Here is a 20,698-nt window from a genome sequence, read left to right as displayed (position 1 = left end):
CTGTATGCCACCCATTCACTTTCTATATCCTGAACCTGCTTACTGTCTACTGTTCGAAACTTCTCACTAATCATATCCATGTACTTCCGTCTAATTTGCTCGTCCTGGAGATTTTCTACCCTTATTCGTTTGCAGACAGATTTCACTTTCTCTACCCTAGGCCTAGAGATACTTAGTTCACTACAGATCAGATAGTGGTCTGTTTCATCGAAAAATCCGTGGAAAACTCGTACATTCCTAACAGATTTCCTGAATTCAAAGTCTGTTAAGATATAGTCTATTACTGATCTGGTACCCCTAGCCTCCAATGTGTAGCGGTGAATAGCCTTATGCTTGAAGAATGTATTCGTAACAGCTAAACCCATACTAGCACAGAAGTCCAGCTAATGCTTCCCATTCCCATTAGCTTCCATATCTTCCCCACATTTACCAAACACCCTTTTGTATCCTTCAGTTCTATTCCCAACTCTCGCATTGAAATCGCCCATTAGCACTATTCTATCCTTGCTGTTGACCCTGACCACGATGTCACTCAATGCTTCATAAAACTTGTCAACTTCATCCTCATCTGCACCCTCACATGGTGAATACACGGACACAATTCTAGTCCTAATTCCTCCAACTGACAAATCTACCCACATCATTCACTCATTTACGTGCCTAACAGAAACTATGTTGCGTGCAATGGTATTCCTGATAAACAGCCCTACCCCAGACTCTGCCCTTCCCTTTCTAAAACCCGTCAAGTACACTTTATAATCTCCTATCTCTTCCTCATTATCTCCCCTTACCCGAATATCACTTACTCCTAGCACATCCAGATGCATCCTCTTTGCTGACTCAGCCAGTTCTACTTTCTTCCATAAGCTCCATTAATATTGATAACTCCCCATCAAACTGCATTTCGTTCGCCATGTTGTTTCCAAGGAGTCCCTCGCCTGTCAAATGGGAGTGAGACTCCGTTACTCTCATAGGACCGAGGCTTGCTTAAATTAGTTAACTTATTATCGGTATGTCTTAGGAAAGATTGCCATTCAAGTGGGGATAAGTGTTGTGCAAGGGTTAAGTGTGTTCGATACAACTGTAAATTTAAGAATGAATTTTTTCCTGTATAGTTGTTTAATCTCGTCTTTCAACCACATGTTATTAACTTTCTTTTGGGTGACTGTTGAACTTTGAGATGGAATGTTTTTCCTTTGTAGTGGTTTCAAAAATTTAGGTACTAAATCTAGTTTAACACATTCTTTAAGGAAATTAATATCTTTGGAAATTTTGCCGATTTTTACCTTGAGGTTTAGGTATTTGTTGGTTTTCGCTGTAGCCTGATTGACTTTGGCGTTGCAAGTGATAAAAATCATTGTTAATCCGTATTGAAGATACTGAATGTAGGATGCTACAGGGTTTATTGTGTCACCTATTCAATACACATAAATTTTTAAACATTTAAGAATTTATTATCAATTCCATTTGAGACATGTTTCGCCCTTCATTGAGGGCATCATCAGTCAAATTACCTCCTCAAGGCAAAAATCAGGTACCTGATTAGTAACTAAATTGTAAACATTAAGATACATTACAATGGGAAAATTAAGTAACCAAGAAAAACTTGTTCACTGGTGAAAATGAAATGTTGAATGGCTTTTAGTGCCAGGATATCCCAGGACGGGTTCGGCTCACCAGGTGCAGGTCTTTTTGCTTAAAATGTTCTGAGACACAGACACTTGAAATTTTTATATATTATGAACAGGTATATTAGTTTTGTACTGGTGCTAAGATTTTTAAAATTAGGACCACTTTTTGGAAAAAAATATGTATTTTTTTATAATGCAAAATTGTTAGCTAATATTCTCATTAATTTTTTCCAAACCACCTCAGAAATTTTGCAATATGTTTGTTTTTATTGCTTCAGAATGTATGACACTCTTACAAAGGAGTACTGAAAATTTCATAGTGATGTCTGTAATAGTTTTTGAGATAATGTTCCTTCTGCAGGAAAAAAGTAAATTTATGGGAAATCAACTCCAAAGTTTCAACATCAGTTCATGCCTGGTGCATAGCTGGGATTATCAGTATCCTGTTGCAATTCATCAAGAAGCTTCTTCTTGGTCGCTCTCCTGTTTATTCCACAGTTCATGATGTACTTGATAGCATTTTAGGATGATCTTATTCTCTCCATGTCTATAGAATACATAGCATTTACTGTTCAGGAGCCCACCTGCTGCTCTGCCCTTCCCTATTGACCGAAGGCCATAAACTAATCTAATATTTGCAGTTTACATGCTCTTGTCTTGCTGTGAACTATTTACAGCTGAGGAATTGAAAAACTTGACGCTGTATTAGCAACATGTACAGAAAAGTTCTAATTCAGCAGCAAGGCCAATATGTCTGTTTTCAAGGAAATTTCACACTTACCACACTCTTTGCAACATACATTATGTTTTAATATATCAGACAAAATTGATATATCTATCACTTCATTAATTTCCCGTCCAGTACGAAATTTGTCGTATTCTTGTTCGACACCATTCAGTTTTTCTATTAGATGAGCTCTCAGTCCTAGCAGCAGTCTTATCAGATGGGGTTTTACAAATATTTTCACTCACGTTTCTTAGTTTAGATGTACTCAACCCTGTTTCAAACCATGAAGTTTCTAAACAAGGATTTTTGGCACAGTTGAGGAAGTACATTTCTTCTTTTTTCAGGGCACGTTTCCTGAACACTTTGTCCAAAAATCGAGGCATAACTTCCACAAACTTCACATAAACTCACAGAAAGACCTCGCGAAGAAACGTGGCCCAACTTTTTGCTAAACAGCAAACAAAGGACCATCAATAATACAAGCTGTTGCAATATGACCAACGGACAATAATTTAAGACAACATTTCTTTCAAACAAAAAAGTAATTCCTAGATCAGCACGATATGCAAATAAATAATGAAATGTCAAAATGTTGACCGCAAGTCATCCGCCATGCCATGGCAGAATACTCACCGTGCGCAAGACAATTTTTTTTTTAATAATTAAATTGCTTCTATACATTATTTGTTCAAGATTTATATGTCATTTTAAAGAGGAAATTCCGAAGTTTAATAACAATCAAAAAAACTTTTTTTCGATTTTCCCCCCCAAAATTGCTTTCCGTATACCCTTAAGGCGGAAGCAAGCTCTACTAACGAAAGCTAAGAAAATCTTCGCATCACCCTCTTTGCCGCTGCACCAAGAATTCTGCAATCCGTCACAGCAGCATCTGCAATCAAGAAGACCAGCAAGAGTCACTGCAGGGCAACTCATTACAGATGGACTTGATCTAAATGAAAGCTGGAAGCATGAGTGGTCAACAAAAACATCGAGAACAAATGCCCACCATCTTGATCCCACAAAGAAGCCAAACGGTTTTGACCTACCGAGGAACCTCCGGTGCAGTATCAACAGGTTAAGGACTGGACATGGTTGTTGCAATTATTTCAGGTACAAGTGGGGTTTGATCAGTTCACCAATGTGCGATTGTAACCTGGAAGAACAGACGACTGAGCACCTGGTCCAACGCTGTCCTCTTCATTCGTACCCTGATAGTCTTGATGATTTGTTGGCTCTCACACCCGGTTTATCTGAATGGCTGAGAAGGATGGACTTTAAAGTTTGATTTTGCCTTGTATATATATTGTATAAAATCATCATACGATTAAATAAATATTTTGAGATGATGCTTGTTGGCCAAAGGGGTCCAAAATTCATCTCACCAGCCCCTCATAATAGTACTAATCACTGGTAAAGTAGACCCATGGTGTTCCTCATATAGTGGTACTAATCACAGGTAATGTAGTGTTCCTCTCCGAATGATAATCGCAGACCCATGGTGTTCCTCACATACTAATCACAAGTAACGTCGACTCATGGTGTTCCTCACATAATGGTACTTATTACAGGTAATTTCATGGTTCCAAATCCATCATACCTTTGTTGCCTCTTTTAGTCGCCTCTTACAACAAGCAGGGGATACCGTGGGTGTATTCTTTGTCTGCATCCCCCAGCCACAGGAATTTAAATAACACATGTTAGAATTTTGCAGGCATGACATACTAATGATGTAGTACTTTTTACACTAGCACCGGCTTCCTTGGAAATAGGTATAACATTCTGCCTAAAACTTGATGGCACTTCTCCTGTATCTTACATTTATACTCTGTATAAATGATGTACTGACAATGGCTTCAACGTGGAAAAAATATTCCAGAGGTAAACAGATACCTCGTCATGCTCATTTCTCCTAAGACAGTCAGTAATTATGAAGGTATGACATCAATTCCAGGTGCCTTGTTCCTATTTAGGTCCCTCAATACTTTGTTGAATTCTCATCTGAAAACTGGATCTCCCATTCCACCAGCATCAACGGCCTCTTCTTAATCTAGAACCATGTCGTGTACTCCTTTAACTTGACACAACTGTTCGATATGTTCCTGTCTTCTTTCAGACTAGCCTTCTTTACCTAGAAGTAGTTTTCCATCTGAGCTCTTAATATTCACACACCTAATTTTCCTTTCTTCAAAGGTTTTCTTGGCTTTTCTGTATGCAACATCTACTTTTCCTACAACTATACAACCTTCAACATCTCTTTCAGCCAGTTTAATATTTTTAATTTTTTACAATTGGCTTTAAGTTGTACCGACACAATAGGGTCTTACGGTGACAATGGGACAGGAAAGGGCTAGGAGTGGGAAGGAAGCGGCCGTGGCCTTAAGTTACAGCTGACAACAGGGTTCGAACCCACTATCTTCCGAATACTTGATACAGGCCGCACTTAAGGGACTGCAGCTATCGAGCTCGGTCAGCCAGTCTTCATTAGCTGTCCTGCACTTTCTATCTACAGTGAAAACTCGTTAGTGCGTTCCTCATTAACACGTTTTCCTGCTTAGCATGTCGTAAATTCGAAGTCCCGATTATCAAAAAATTAAATCTATATAAAAATACATCACTTATCGTGTCGTCACGAATTTTCACTATTACCGCTTAGTATGATCACATTTTTCCTAGCCCTGAAACTTTTGTCATCCCTTGTGAAACAAACGTGATTTCCAACTTGGATAACATCCGTCGCCACAGTTGTGTGGTTACGGAAAAAGGCCTTAAATTCCCGAAATTCACAGGATAAGTTGCACGCTTGGGAAGCAAGCTGGTAAGACTCAAGAATGTTCAATTTTGCTTGCCGGTTAGCAGCAAGATTGCTGAATAACACAGTGAGTCTATTTGTGCTTGTATTTCACATTCCATTTAGAAGTCAGAAATTTATTTTGTGTTAAGTGGTACAGTGAAGATTTTTCAGGTGATACGGTACAGGAAGCCTATATCTGGATCAAGAACATAATCGTGTGAACTGACTAGCGTGATAGCCCAGGTATGGATATGGAAAAAGTGAAATTCCCTTCTAAAGGAGGCAACATTAAAATCTTTCAGAAAGTGGACTGGCATCTGTATCTTTAAGCACTAGAGGTCGCAAATCTTGAACTCGCACCTTTGAGTTTCGACTCCATCAATTCGACTTGGTTGAAGTTTTTCAATATGGCAGCCAAAGTTATTCTGTTCTGTCACAGTCTCACATGGCTTAATATAACCTCCAATTCATTGTCTAAGAGTGTGACCAGAAAATGTTTTATAACCCATTTGTTTTAGAAAAAGTTTGATCTACAATAATACTTGGATATTTTCATTGGCCCCCATGCACATGTTTTCATACTTGTTTGGTGTTTTTCACACCGTTCAGTGCACTTGTTATTTCATAAGCCCCAGCAGAAAAGGTTTTCATATTAGTTCTCTTGTGTTTTTCACACCTTTTAATACTTTCTTCTCATCTTGAGAATGGTAGATATCGTTTTCAGTGTACTCGCGGATACACGACGTAAAATGCCCTTATGTTGGGAAAAATCGTATCTAGTGTTTCCATATCCCTGCTGGATAGTTTTTATTCGTATATACTCAATAGCACGTTTTCTCGCTTAAACACGTTTGTTTTTGTTGTCCCCTGCAGAAGCGTCTTAACAAGGTTTTACAGCAATTCATTCTTTAATCAACTGTATTCTTTTCTGCCTATCTCAATTTTTGCATTCTTATACTTTCATCGTTCATCAATCAGATCTAGTATCTCCTGAGTTATCCATTGATTTTTAGTTGATCATTCCTTTCTCCTAAACTTTCTTCAGCAGCCCTATTGACCTCATTCTTCATGACTGTCCATTCTTCCTCTTTTGTGTTTCCTTCAGCCTTTTTGTTTAGTCTTTGTGCAACACGTTCATTGAAACAATCCCTCACACACTTTTCTTTCAACTTGTCTAGATCTCATCTTCCTATATTCCTTACTTTCTTCAATTTCTTCAACCACAGATGGCATTTAATGACCAACAAGTTGCGGTCAGAGTCCACGTCTGCTCCTGGGAAAGTCTTGCAATCCAACACCTAGTTTCTGAATCTCTGCCTAATCATAATGAAGTCTAATTAATAGCTTACAGTGTCACCAGGTCTCGTCCCCATGTACAGCTGTCGTTTATGGTGTTTGAACCCAGTATTAGTGAGGGCTAAATTATGATCGGTGCACAATTCCTTCCTCTTTCATTACTTTGTCTCAATCTGAATTCTCCTACTATATTACCTTCTCCTCCTTGGCCTACCACTGCATTCTAGTCTCCCATCACAATTAGAATCTTTACATATCGTATTAAAATCTTCTATCTCTTCATATATTCTTTCGATTTCATCATCATCATCTGCTGAACTAGTAGGCATGCTGTATAGAACTGCACTATTGTGGTGGGCATTGGCTTGGTGTCTATCTTGACATAATCCTTTTACTATGCTGGTTGTAGTAGCTTACTGCTGCCCTATTTTCTTATTAATTATTAAACCAAGTCCTACATTTCCTGTGATTTTTTTGTTGATATTTCTGTAATTGCCTGACCAAAAATCCTATTCTTCCTGCCAACGTACTTCACTTATACCAACTACATCTAACTTTAAGTCTATCCATTTTCCTTTCTGGATTCTCTAACCTACGACAACGATTCAAGATTCTAACATTCCATGCTCCAACTTGCAGAATGTCAGTATCCATCTTCCTGATGAATGCCCCCTCTCCTGTAGTCCCCACCCAGAGATCCAAATAGGGGACTATTTTACCTCTGGAATATTTTGCCTGGGTGGAAGCCATCATCAGTACATTATATATACAGAGAGAGCTGTATGTCCTCGGGAGTTACAGTTGTAGTTTCCCGGTGCTTTCAGCTGTGTAGCAGTATCAACATAGCTAAGCTAAGGCTACATCAGTTAATCATCTCAAACGGCACCCTTGAATTTCCGAGGCTGTTACCCCCCTTTCAATAACCATTCGTTAGTCTGGTCTCTCAACAGATACCCATCCAATATAGTTGCACTTATTGCTCAGCTATCTGCTTCACTGGGACGCAAGGTCACATGGTATGTTATTTGGAGTGCGCAGAACAATCATAAATTTCTGTGAATATTTTCAAAAAGTTTTTACACCGTACTACTGTTCTACTAGAGATGTCAACTGTAATTTTGAGAGATTCACTCCAAATGATGCAAAATCATCTGTATAATTTAGAAGTAATTTGAATAAATAGAATCCAGCTGCCCAAAAATAAAAACTTTAAAAAATTCAAATAAAAATTAATTAAATGTATTGTATTTTCTTATAGTACTTATGGATTAATCAGTAGGCTGAATCTTTGTGGTTTCCCTAGCATTACAGCAGCTATCCTTAGTGGATTCTCTCTCTCTCTCTCTCTCTCATTCTTGAATTTAAGGTGGAAAATCTAGAAAATCCAGCAACTGGTACACTGATATTTTAACAATGCTACAAAATGCTAAATGCTAGAGAATACAATTCTTTTTAATGCTATAAAATACCAAATTCAATTTTTATAATGCTAAATTCATAGTTTAAAAAATGATTTGTCACTTGTTTGTTCCTACTTACAAATGATCTGGTAGTTGCTGGGAGCCATTCTCAAAGTAGCAAGGGAGAGGGCCCATGCCAGCTGAGCCATTCCTTGTAGACCAGGACACTCCCAGTTGGTCTCTGAAGGGATAAGTTCCTTCATCAAGCTGTTCATGAAGTCTGGCTCTGTTAAGAGAGGGAGATTCTTCACAGCATCTGGGGAAGAAGAGGACACAGTGCAGCAGTCTCAAGACGTTACAATCAACTTGGCAACTGAGTAACAGAACACTCTTGGAATTTATATATACTGAAAAGTGAATGATCAAATCAGCGGTGTTTTCATCATTAGCTAGTATGAGTTCAAATGTTTCTGGCAGGCTGAGGATCCATCTTAAACAAGAGAAAGACTGATACACTCAGTGAGGAAATTTGTGAAAATGGCACTACATGAATACAGAGGGGGTTTCTTACGTCCGTAGGAGGTTGGATGGCGTAGATCTTCAATGACCTATCCTTAACATCCACATAGATGAGGCCTATCTTTGTTAAGATCGAAAAGAGGGCTGCCAAACAGCAGTTGTCTTCTTAATAGTTTTCAGCTTGTTGAAAGTACAGATTGCTAGCCAGTCCAACTCCCAGGACGCCCAGATGATTTGGAATAACTGGGATTAAATACCCCTAGCGGGCATGTTCACAGGTCTAGGTGATCCGCTGGTTTGTTGCCTACAATCGCCACGAGGCTAGGAAATCATGAAGCCAGTATCACATCTGATTTACAACAAAGAGCACACAGAAGGAAAATACAGGTGAAAGCAATCAACAACCACATTTGCTTCATTATCCCAAACGAAGGTGTCTAAAAGATCCAGCACAGCTGCAACCAAGTGTACAAAGGAACTACGAAACACAGTATCGCCACCAAACTGAAGGAGCACAACCGACACAGCCAACTGGGAAAAGCAAAAAGGTCATCAGTCGTTGCTCACAGGCCATGATACACACTACAGCAACACCGAAGTACTGTCGACCCTTAACACGCCCGGCAACACACGGTAAATCCTGAAGAATTCCAACAACTTCAACCGCCAGGAGGAATCTGAACAGGTCAACAAAGTCTGGTTTCAAGCACTAAAAACCTCAAAAACCTGGAGGACACGGTGGCCACAGCGGGTATGATAAAGCAACGGGTCATCAGTTGTCTGTCTCCACCAAGGTAGGTAGACTAATGCCTGGCTTCACACTGCTTCTATCACTGACCTAAGAACAGCTAATCAGCTACGCTGCCTCCCACCCCCCACACCAAGGCTACCCGCTACAAAAGGCGAGCAGTGCACTGGAGCTTGCACTATATATTGAGGTGGAATTGAAATTCCACTCCATTCCACTGAGAGTTAAATAGCATAATTTATGATTTTTTAATTCCCATGTTATTTCCCAGTTTCAGTACTGTAGCTTTAATTTTAAATTAGGACACTTCCAGCTAACCAACATTTTAAAAATGTATGTAGAATTTTATCCTATCTCATTTTTACTGTAGTATCAGTTTTGGTCTCTTAACAAAGAAGACCATCCTCAGCTACAATGAATAACTAAGCATCACTACAAATGATATAAATGATAACATTTTAGGTTTCATCTTCCTGAGGGCCGATGACCTCGATGTTAGGCCCCTCTAAACAACAAGCATCATCATCAGCATCATCATCATCTTCCTGAATTACAAATACACTGTAAAGACTTTTTATTTTTTGTCCTACACTTTTATGAGAAACACATTAAACACATTGAAAAACACTAAAGCATATTAAGATACAGTTTTGAGAGTCCTTTTTTTACATGCTATTTGTTTGGGGTGTCGACCCATGTGGATCTTTTGCCCCTACTCGCACCATATTGTATGAACCTGCATGTAATTGGAATGGCGGTAGTGTGGAATGTTGTGTGTGAGGAAAGGAAGATTAAGGACATCACAAACACCCAGTTCCCAGGCCAGGGATATTAATCATTACAATTAAAAACCGCTGACCCAGCCAGGAATCAAACCCGGGGCCGCCGGGTGACAGGCGGACATGTTGCACCCTACACCGCAGGGCCGGACTTTGAGCGTCTTACTGTTCACTCAAACTTACACCAACTTTAACAGTAAGGGATAAGTTTCTAATAGTTACATTACATTACATTACATTAAGTCATATCTTTTCTCACATTTTCCGCTGCAAATTTTACTCTGCTATGACCGTTTGCACAACGATTCTCTAAATACTGTCTATTGTCAATTTTATTTTAGTCGATGTTTATCCTGAAGTACCACATTGGATCATTACTTAATATTTATTGTAAAATGCTGGTCGTTTCAGTGGATCGCCATTTACTTACCATGCTTAGTTTATTCCATTTTGAATAATGGGGAATTTTATTATCACCCCCAACTAATACAATTTTCAATTGTTGCTTTTCACATCCTGCAAGGTATCTTGTATCTATAACCTTACCAAACTGAAGGTACTCTTCAAGCTACCAAAAATGATACAAACTGTCACAGTATTTATGGTAAGACTACTAAATGAATGCACACTCAAAATTACCTTCAATATCATCTCTTCGCTGTAAGATGCTAAGATCCAGCGCATAAAGGAGAGCCATCTGTAAGGTCAATGTTACCGAATCTATGGCTCCTGAAGGATCATCTTCAACTTTCAAGCTCTTCAAGAGTTTGATCAACCTGGAAAACAGAATAAAAAGATATGAAGTAGGCAGTTGTAAAGCAGTTAAATATTCTGAATACAGATTGGCAATAAAAAGCTTCTCTAAACATATGTCCAGCAGATACAGTAAACCAAACTAAGTGATAAGGGTAACAGTCAAGAGGTCAAGTAGCAAAATTTCACATTCATGTTGATATTTTTAAACGTCAGTGGGTTCTCAGAACCATCACCAATGTACATTGAATGGATCATAGTCCAAGTCAAGCTTCTTTGGCACTTTAATACTACCAGCAGATGGCATGCGTTGTATGTACAAGAGTTGTGTTGTGGCAGTTATGCAGCAATGCAGTAACATTATGTCACAAGATTCAACTTGACAGCATACATACGTTCACAAATAAATTAAGAGCTCTCATTTTCTGGAAACTGATGTAATTTATGATAATGTGACAATTTGGCAAGAGTAGACAGAGGGATGAACAACACAGAATTTTGGGTGATAATAAGTAGTTTCTTCAAAGATATGCAAAATGGGAAGTCCCCAGGCTTTTATGATCTCAGCTCAGACATGATAAAGGCAGCTGGAATACCAGGCTTGAATTGGCTATATAGAGTGTTATCAGTGATTTGGGAAAGTTACAAAATTCCAGAAGATTGGAGTAAAGGAGTCATCATCCCACTGTTCAAAAAGGGCAACCGACGGAAATGTGGAAATTACAGAGGCATCACGCTGTTATCACATTCACTGAAGCTGCTAGAAAAGATCATAGAAATAAGACTTAGGAAGATAGTGGAACCTTTGCTTGAGGAAGAACAACACGGGTTCAGGAAAGGTCGAAGTACTGTGGATCTTATCTTTGCAGTAAAGATGCTGACAGAAAAGTACTGGGTATACGGAAGAAATCTTGTGATTGCATTTATGAACATTGAAAAAGCATATGATAAGTGTTCCTCGAAACAAGGTATGGGAATGTCTGGAAGACCTAAAGGTCCCAAGTACTTAATTGACAAAGTCAAGATGCTATACCAGAAGTGCTACAGCTGTGTCCAGATAGGCAACGGACGATCAAAATGGTTTGAAACAAAGAGAGATGTCCAACAAGGAAGTGCTCTGTCACCACTCCTGTTCATAATAGTAATGGACAAGGTCATCAAATCTATCAAGAAAATGGACAGTGAACCAAACGCCCTGGTATTTGCTGATGATGTGCTTTTATGGGGAGAGACAGAAGCTGAAGTTCAGAAGAAACTTAATGAATTGAACAACATATTAAAAAATTTTGGACTGAAGATGAGCAAAACAAAGACAGTGGAAATGACCATCAACAGGGAAGGAACAAGCTCAAATATATTTCTGGAAGGAGCAAAAAATCAAATCAGCTTCCCACTTCAAGCACCTCGGAAGCACAATCTCGAAAGACAACACTGTTAGGCAGGAAATAGGCTACTCAGCAGGACATAGAAAGCATTGAACTTCTACAGTCAAGTTAGAAATCTTCTCTGGGACTACAAAATACCACAGAAAGCGAAAACAATCATGTACCACACTTACTTCGTACCAATCCTCGCGTACAGTTCAGAGACATGTACCCTACTAAACAAAGACTTCAGTAGAATCCAAGCAACTGAAATGAGATTCATTAGGACCATGAACCAAACAACCAGAAAGAACCAGAAATGAAGTGAATAGGAAAGTAGCTGGTATTGAGGTTCCTATTATCAGTGTCATAGAGAAACGGAGACTTCAGTGGTATGGGCACATAATGAGAATGAACAGGGAAGACCTGCCAGAAAATATTTTGACCTTAATCTCGCAGGAAGACCACCCTATCAATATTCATACACTCCACTCCAGGGTTTATATTGAATACAATCGATTATATCCTCCCGTATCAATTCCTTGCTTCATGCACGAGCAAGCTCTCCCCAACATTACTGGAGTCTGTCTTGATTCAAACATGCTGACATCGATTAATAATGCCCCACAACTCCGACTTGTGTAAACAAACACTGTGATGCAATAGGTGCACCGACAGCAGTTGTTAACTCCTTAGAAATAAAGGCTGAAGTAAACGATAGCTTAATTTTAGTACTAGGTACTGAAATAAAGAATGTGATACTTCTCCTTCTCAAGGTACAGCAGTGTGCATAACTAATTTCAAGGGTCAGCTTATGTATTTTCGTGCATAGTTAAATTTCAGAAAGGCTGTTCCCATGTAAATTTATAGTGAAAAGGCTATCATTACTCTACAGGGAGCTTGAAATATGTTTTCACATGTGCGCGGTAAACCAGGGTGGCTCTGTTTGAAGTAAGAAAATGGAAGCGTTTGCCACAAACGTCTGGAGGGGTTCTATTACAGTTTTTAAGAATGAACCTGAATATGCGTGTTCAGACTATTGGAATTAGAAAATACTTTACTACAGTAGAACGCAGCCCGGAAGGTGGTTTCGTTGCGCAGAGAGAGACAGAAGTATGAGGTGCGGTGATGCCAATGTGGCTACTCATAACAGCATGTATGTGTAAACATTTTTTCATCCAGTTATATCTTTAATTCCAAAGCGATGACCTATACATTTTTTGGACTTAAAAGTTTCCTGAAAATCCAAATTAATTTTTAAAATCAAACCTCGAGAAAGTGTTGAGGGTAATTTTCGAGATATTGAAGAAGTTAAATGGAAGTTGAGAGAAATGAAGGCGAAGTGCAGAGAGCATAACAGCAAAAATGTGTAAACATTTTTTCATCCAGTTATATTTTGAATTCCAAAGCGATGACCTATATTTTTCGTGGGCTTAAACGTTTCCTAAAAGTCCAAATTAATTTTTAATATCAAACCCCGCGAAAGTGTTGAGAAAAATTTTCGAGATATTAAGGAAGGTAAATATAAGGTGAGAGAAATTAAAGGCGAAGGGCAGAGAGCATAACAACATGAATGTGTAAACATTTCTTCATCCAGTTATATCTTGAATTCCAAAGAGATGACCTATATGTTTTGTGGGCTTAAAAGTTTCGTGAAAGTCCAAATTAATTTTTAACATCAAACCCTGAGGTGTTGAGGAAAATTTTCGAGATATTAAGGAAGGTAAATGGATGGTCCAGTCTCAATGCCGTAGGATATTCGCCATTTTTATACATATCAAATATTGTTGTACGCAGAACATTTTTAATGAAATCATCGAGGTCCGTCACTGGCTTCTTTCTCTAAGGGTTCTTCCCTGGCGACCTGAACACCGCATTATTTTTATTTCCGAAGCTTGTTTTATCCTCTGTACTGTTTGCAGGCCGATACCACACGCGAGTGCTGTCTTCTTTTGGAAGCGTGGCAACATGGCGTTCCTCACCTTCTCCGCCTATGAACGCCTGCTGCTGCATGCTTACCAAATACAAATACACTTTAAATACTATTTCCCTCGCCTGTCGACGGAATACTTGTCTTTTTGCTCTTCCTGGATCTATCGTACACATGCAAATAGTTCCCTAAATTCGTTGATTATGATATTTACAAATAAAACTCTAAACATTCACTCGTGACCCGCACAAACAGGCACCTCTTAGTGAAATGATTCTATTGGCTCAGCGGAAAATACATCATACTAGAAAGCGCGCAAATGTTACTGCGCAACCCTCTTCAAACCGCCTTCTGGGCTGCGTTCTACTCTAATGAGTAGGGACCTGAAAAATTAGCATCTATTTGTTTCAAAATTAACATCTATTTTTCCAAAATTAGCATCTATTTACAAAGTTAAAATAATCGCATGGTATTATTAATTTTAACGATTCCAAGTTTATGAAGTGCAATTATTGCCCTTGGTTCACACACAATACAAATTAATTGTTCAAACAAAAGCATTGTCAGTACTTCGGAACTGCTTTTTTTCAAATTGCACTGTCTGTAACCACTGTGTTCTAAAGAGACAAGACACCCTCGCTGTCTACATTGTTCGTTGGGGTCCACAACAACTCAAGACAGTATTTAGCAAATGTGCTGAACTGCAGTTAATGCAAGCATGACATCACATTTTTCACTTTCTTTCATCTGGGTTTGAATTGCATGTTTCAGAGAACAGTAACAAGACCAGATATCGTTCCGTAAGAGATCTTTTACTCCAAACAATTTCTCAAGCTCATCTAATTCATCAGTGTTATTCAGAATTATAGTTTTTGGATACAAAGCTTAAGAAATTGACACAAAATGCTTATGGGTGGGGTCTTTAGCTTTCAATGTGGGTAGCTTGCACTGTGAAGAATGAGCAGCTTTGATAAATGCGTCTACATGCAGCCTACGATAGAAGAGTGAGCTTAATCAAAGCATCATTATTTGCCGCAGAAAAATTCCCCTCACAAATGAAGGTAGAACTTTTTTTTTTTTTTTTGCTACCTGCTTTACGTCACACCGACACAGATAGGTCTTATGGCAAAGGTAAAACTGGCATCAAGGTTATGCAGTTTGGGGTAAAGGAGATGAGAGGCAGGATACAGAGACCCTTCAGGTTCAGTAAGGAGGTCAACCAATCCAGCTGCATGATCTGTGACAAAAACCATGAGGGAGTGAAGCCTATTCACTTCTCGGTCACTCAGATCAGTCAGGTACTTAATACCACAGTTGTTGATGTCTTTCATGTCAGACGTCTTGAAAAATGTAACACCAGTAAAGCAAGCACTCAAATAGAAGACAGCCTGAAACCAGCTATTCCATCGGGTTATGACAGGTGCAGGAAAAAGCTTTGCTTCCTTTGAAGCACCATACTTTGATGTTGAGAATTGTAAATAATTATATTTTCGCTTTCTTGTGTTCAAAAATGCTGACTTTACCATCGCAAATCTGTCACCACTACGACCCAACTATTGCCAACCAAGCTGATCTGATGTGCCCAGCACTGTACATGCATTTAATGATCCTCTATGACCACACTTAATGTTTCATAACACCAGGTCATGTATGGGGCACTGTCACTAACGAACACTTTAACTGCATCATATAGTACACTATAACTGCGCAGAGCTTCTAAAAGAGCACAAGAACAGATTGTAGCCTTTCCTGCATCAAGATAGTTCACAGAAACAACATGCAGCTCTCTTTTCGATCTGGCTGGGACTTGGAATATGATAAAAACACAACAGCCCAATCTATCTGTAGTTTCATCAGAGAATATGTTGATGTTCTTCCCCACTAAAGCCTCCGCTGTTCTTTTCTGGTGGTCAGATGCAACTTCTAAAAAGGAAGAAAGACCTCAAATTATAACAGAATAATTTAAAATTACTGGATCAATTGGGTACGGGTAAGATAGTTCGATATGGAAATTGCACTCAAATTCGGTATCCTTCAATTTTGCGCATGGTTTGGATGTCGTAATACCTAAACTGTACCCGATCAATGAAATCGAAACTTATCCGGTAAATATACTTCATGCAGAGTTCTCACACATGGCAGCTCTTCATTTGAAAACTCAGTAATCGAGGCTCTTAGCTTCCCAGCTTTTCCAGAGGTATATTTGCTTTGGCAAATACTTTAATTTTTCGTCGTTTACAACTAACTGTGTAAGCACAGAAGATTGCTTTCTTTGAGACGTACTAGCAGCAGGGGTTGAACTTTCATTATCACGTCGCTTATCCACGTGTTTTTCAGATTTAACATGTTTCAGAATGCTATCCTTTTTTCCCCACCCAACTCGGCAATTACAATACTTGCAAAACACTGTCGCTGAATCTGTGACATATAAACCATCCTTTGCATATTGCTGAGCCCTTTCATGCACCCCATTACCTAAACGATCGCTCGACTTTCTACTCTTCACTAGTTTCAATTCTGAACTTTCATGCGCCCCATTACCTAAACGATCGCTCGACTTTCTACTCTTCACTAGTTTCAATTCTGAACAACAGGAAAACAACGCTGCGTCTATCTCGTTATTTCCGTGACACTCAATTTACGTTTCGATAATAATCGATACAGATCTTATTCCCATTGTAAATATCGATTAAAGTCAGCAAGCAGCAATCTATCGGCTACTTTTCTTCATCGATCAGAACGGTCAAAAGATTTATGCATCATATTTTGAGTACATCTGACGATTTTGCTGAAATATGTTGTTTTCGGGAGTAAAATAGCACATTTTTGCAGAATTTGGACCAAAATCGCATATTCATACTAATTTTGCATTTTGGGTCACAATTCACATTTTGTTGCACTTCTATTTATGCGTAAAAATGATTTTATTCCACATTAGAATTACCGTAGGCTTGGATTCAGTACAAGATTCAAAAATTCGCATTTATCGCTAATGCGATTTTTTTCAAGTCCCTATTAATGAGTAACCCACTGTTTGGAAAACATCCGCAAAAATTTAATACAACCTGATTGCTGTTTCATACCAATTATAATGTGTTTTTGTGCGAGTTTGGTATATTTTCCAAATTTTATGGAAAATTGCCTATTATCTATATATTTAAAAAATTTATGGAAACTAAAGTCAGTCAGTCCAGCCATTCTATCCGGTCGATTTCCTTCATTCTTTTTTTAACTGAAAGCTACTCATGCACAGATTTGTCATGTACCATAAATCACTTAATGTCCGCCTTCCTCAAATTATTTGATTTTTCAATTTTTTGTCTCTTTGAAGCAATCATATCTTTGGTTCTAATTGAGGTACGGAGTTAGTTTTGGCCTAAGAACACTCAGTAGATCAAGCTCTTTCATTTCAGCTCTTAACTATTCGATTTGGTTGTTTCTGAGGAAAGTTATGAGTGCACATTCAATTTGACGTCTCATTTCTTCAACATTTTTTCTCATTGAAGCAATCATATCTTTCATTCTAACTGACGTACTCAGTTCGTTTTGGTCTAAAAAACACCCAGTGGATCAAGCGCTTTATTTGAGGTAATAACTACTTAAATATGTAGATTCTGAGAAAAGTTATGAGTACATTTGTGTCCATGACGATCTTTTAAGGACTTTTTAACAGTTCGGTGCGTAGTGTTGTTCCAAGGAACGTTTAATTCAATTTCTTTGTGTGATATATTTACAGGTGTTTTGACATAATATTACATTCTGTTACCACAGCAGATCATGTGATTTATTTCATTAACTCGAGTCTTTGCAGATACATCCGTGAGGATAGTAACGAACAACACCATACTTTGTATATTGCGGGCGGAGCCAGCGGGAAACTGCTAGTAAGAACCTTAAAACGAAGCACTTTTGCATTCACCGACAAAAATCTACTGTCAAAAGGAAGGGTTACCCATCAGGAATAATAGTGAACATATTCCTAAATAACATCTTAACCAACCAAGAAACGTAGAAAGAGAGAGACCAAGTTTTAAGAGGTGTGCAACTAAAACAAGCTACAGAGCTGGCTGCAAATAGAGGATTATGGAAGCACTTAGTTATTCGCAGAGGCTCACAGACTGAATGCGAACAGGTGTAACAGTGTACAATGAAGATGTATGTATGAGAGAATGTCATCTAGCAACCACATTTCCTTGTGTATGTGACGAGAACCATCAACCATAGCCTTCATCAATATGATTAGCTGGGTTCTGCAAATAGCATTGGTCTGTTAATCTGATGAAAGTACAAAGGAACAAATTTGTTACGTTATACCCAAGCATGCATGCATTAATTATTTATTTTCAAAGAACAATTTGAGCTAAAGCTACTTATGGTGCAATACAGGTCTCTTGCTCAGATAGCAGGGGCAGTTTAACACGAGAGTAATCTTCTGCACAAACAGTACAAAGCTGTAACTACAGTATAGTGTGTAGGGTAAATATCTCCTTGTTTTATTACTGTGACTGTGTAAATAATGTGATGGTGCAATTTATGTTAATAGAGGCAAAGATTTCTGGAAAAGGTATGCTTTCTACTGAAACCTCAATTTAAGATAAACTCCCATTTAAGGTTAAAAAATCAGGTCCCTGTAAAAACTCTAAATAGGGGTTCTACTGTAAACCTATAACATTTGTATGGTATTCACTATAATAACGCTTCTGTTTCCTATTACTACATGCATTTACGTCTTCGTAATCTCCGCTAATAATAACCTATAATAATAACAACCATATGCAAACAATTACAATCCCAATATACCGCTAAAGACTTAAAGAGCTTAAATGTTTTTAACAAAATCTATATTTAACCCAATGAGTGCTACGCCTGCCTATAGATGGGCTGACGCGGCCGGTCCACCAGTGCTACGCCCGTCTATAGACGACGCGCGAGAATTTTAATTTTTTTGAGTTTCCCGGTTTACTTTCAAGTGCGAATTTTATCTCTGACATGTTCTGCCATCTGTTGGGCATTATGTAGAACTAACTGATTAGAGATTATAGCTTTGGGAAGTAACTTACAGAGCTTTTTGTAGACGTCTGTGGAGTTGTTCATCTGTGATGTAAACAAACATGGTGGAACAACAATTTAATTGCTCTTGCAGCGATGTTATTTCGGATCACAGAATCTTTCAGTTATTAACCGCAGCGGAAAGCGATGATGGAGATCATTTTAAGGAATTGTTTAGCTATTTTGAAAGTGAGAGTGATAGAGAGAGTGCCGAAAATATTGTATGTGAGAGAGAAATAGAGCCTGCTTCTAAACGAAAGAAGAAAAAGACGGCTCTGAGGGCCAAGTAGTGTTTGATGACAACCCGAAAATCATTGATTTTTTAGAAACTTTCATGCCAGTGGGGTTGGTGCAGATAGTTAAACAAATCGGCATCACAAACAACCAGTAGAAAACATTTAACTATCACCACGTTGCAGGTTTGGAAAGTATTTTAAAATATCAACTTATATACTTCTAAGAAGTTACATATATTAGTTGCCCACAGATTTTAGGAAATAATATTTTGGGCTCTCTACTTTGTACACTGAAGAAAATGGAAATTGCAACACCAAGGAGTGGTGCTACATTGCTGTAATTGAACATGCAGGACGATTGTTCAGTTGTGATTCGATGATTACACTCTCAGGTCCCTCTGAACGCAACTTTGGATAACAATCAACACAGGATGTGCCCACCACGAGCTGCAATACATTGATGAATTCGTCGAGGCATGGAGTCAATAAGGCCCTGAATCGCTTCTTGAGGAATTGTGGCCCATGCTTGCTGCAGTGCACGGGTCAGTTGTTCCAGAGTTGTGGGTGGCTGAGGACGGTTGGCTAGCTGTCGACCCATCATGTCCCACACATGCTCAATAGGGCTAAGGTCCGGGAATCTGCCGGGCCATTCTAAGGTTGTGATGTCATGGAGAGCTTCTCTGGAGATGCGTGCAGTGTGAACTCAGGCATTGTCCTGCGGAAACATCCCATTAGCAATGTTCGCCATCATAGGGACAACCACTGGATTGAGTACCCTATCAACGTACTGTCGAGCAGTCATAGTGCCTTCAACAATCACTAACTGTGATTTCACATTAAAGCCAATAGCTCCCCAGACCATAATGCTTGGTGTTGGCCCTGTGTGCCTCTCGACAATAAGATCTGGGCGGCCCCTCTCCCCAGTACATCGGCGCACACGATTCCGGCGATCACCGAGAGCAAGACAGAAGCGCGATTCATCACTAAAGACGACCCTATGCCATTCGTCAACCCACGTCGGTCTTTCTCGACACCAGGCTAGCCTTACACGTCGCTGTTGTGGGGTCAATGGAACACCTTCTGCAGGGACACGGGCTCGTAAGCCAGCTGCACGCAGGCGATTACCAACTGTTTGTTGTGTAACGTGGGGTGCCACAGCTGCTCAAATTTGCGCTGCTGTTGCATGGGGTTCTATCCGGCCCATCCGAATGATGCGGCGATCCTCTCTCGCAGTTGTCTGTCGCGCTAGGCCTTTGCCAGCTCTACGAGTGTGGGTACCTTTATTTGACCACTGCTGCCATACACGTTGTACCACAGATGCCTGTCGGCCAACACGTGCAGCGACAGTCCTTAGCGATAATCCAGCCTCACATAGCCCAATTATCCGAGCCCTCTCAAACGGTGACAGTTGTTGATAGCATGCTCTTCTCTGTCGTCGAGGCATGTTTGATGGGGAACACTTCACTGCACAGACT

At 39.2% G+C, this 20,698-nt stretch overlaps 1 protein-coding gene across 1 annotated transcript in view; it reads right to left on the bottom strand.

The window, feature by feature from the left end:
• Positions 1–20,698, bottom strand: part of Nup205 (nuclear pore complex protein Nup205) — a 676,487-nt gene that overhangs the window by 564,841 nt on the left and 90,948 nt on the right. Inside the window, exons 6-7 of the mRNA XM_067147168.2 lie at positions 10,531–10,667; positions 7,985–8,161 (exon numbers count right to left, since the gene is read on the bottom strand). Coding sequence (XP_067003269.1) covers positions 7,985–8,161; positions 10,531–10,667 — 314 coding nt within the window. The remainder of the gene's footprint in view (positions 1–7,984; positions 8,162–10,530; positions 10,668–20,698) is intronic.

The sequence above is a fragment of the Anabrus simplex genome, chromosome 5 (assembly GCF_040414725.1).
Source record: "Anabrus simplex isolate iqAnaSimp1 chromosome 5, ASM4041472v1, whole genome shotgun sequence".
NCBI lineage: Eukaryota > Metazoa > Arthropoda > Insecta > Orthoptera > Tettigoniidae > Anabrus > Anabrus simplex.
Note: the sequence above shows the minus strand (reverse complement) of the source record. Positions and strands in the feature narration are given on the sequence as shown.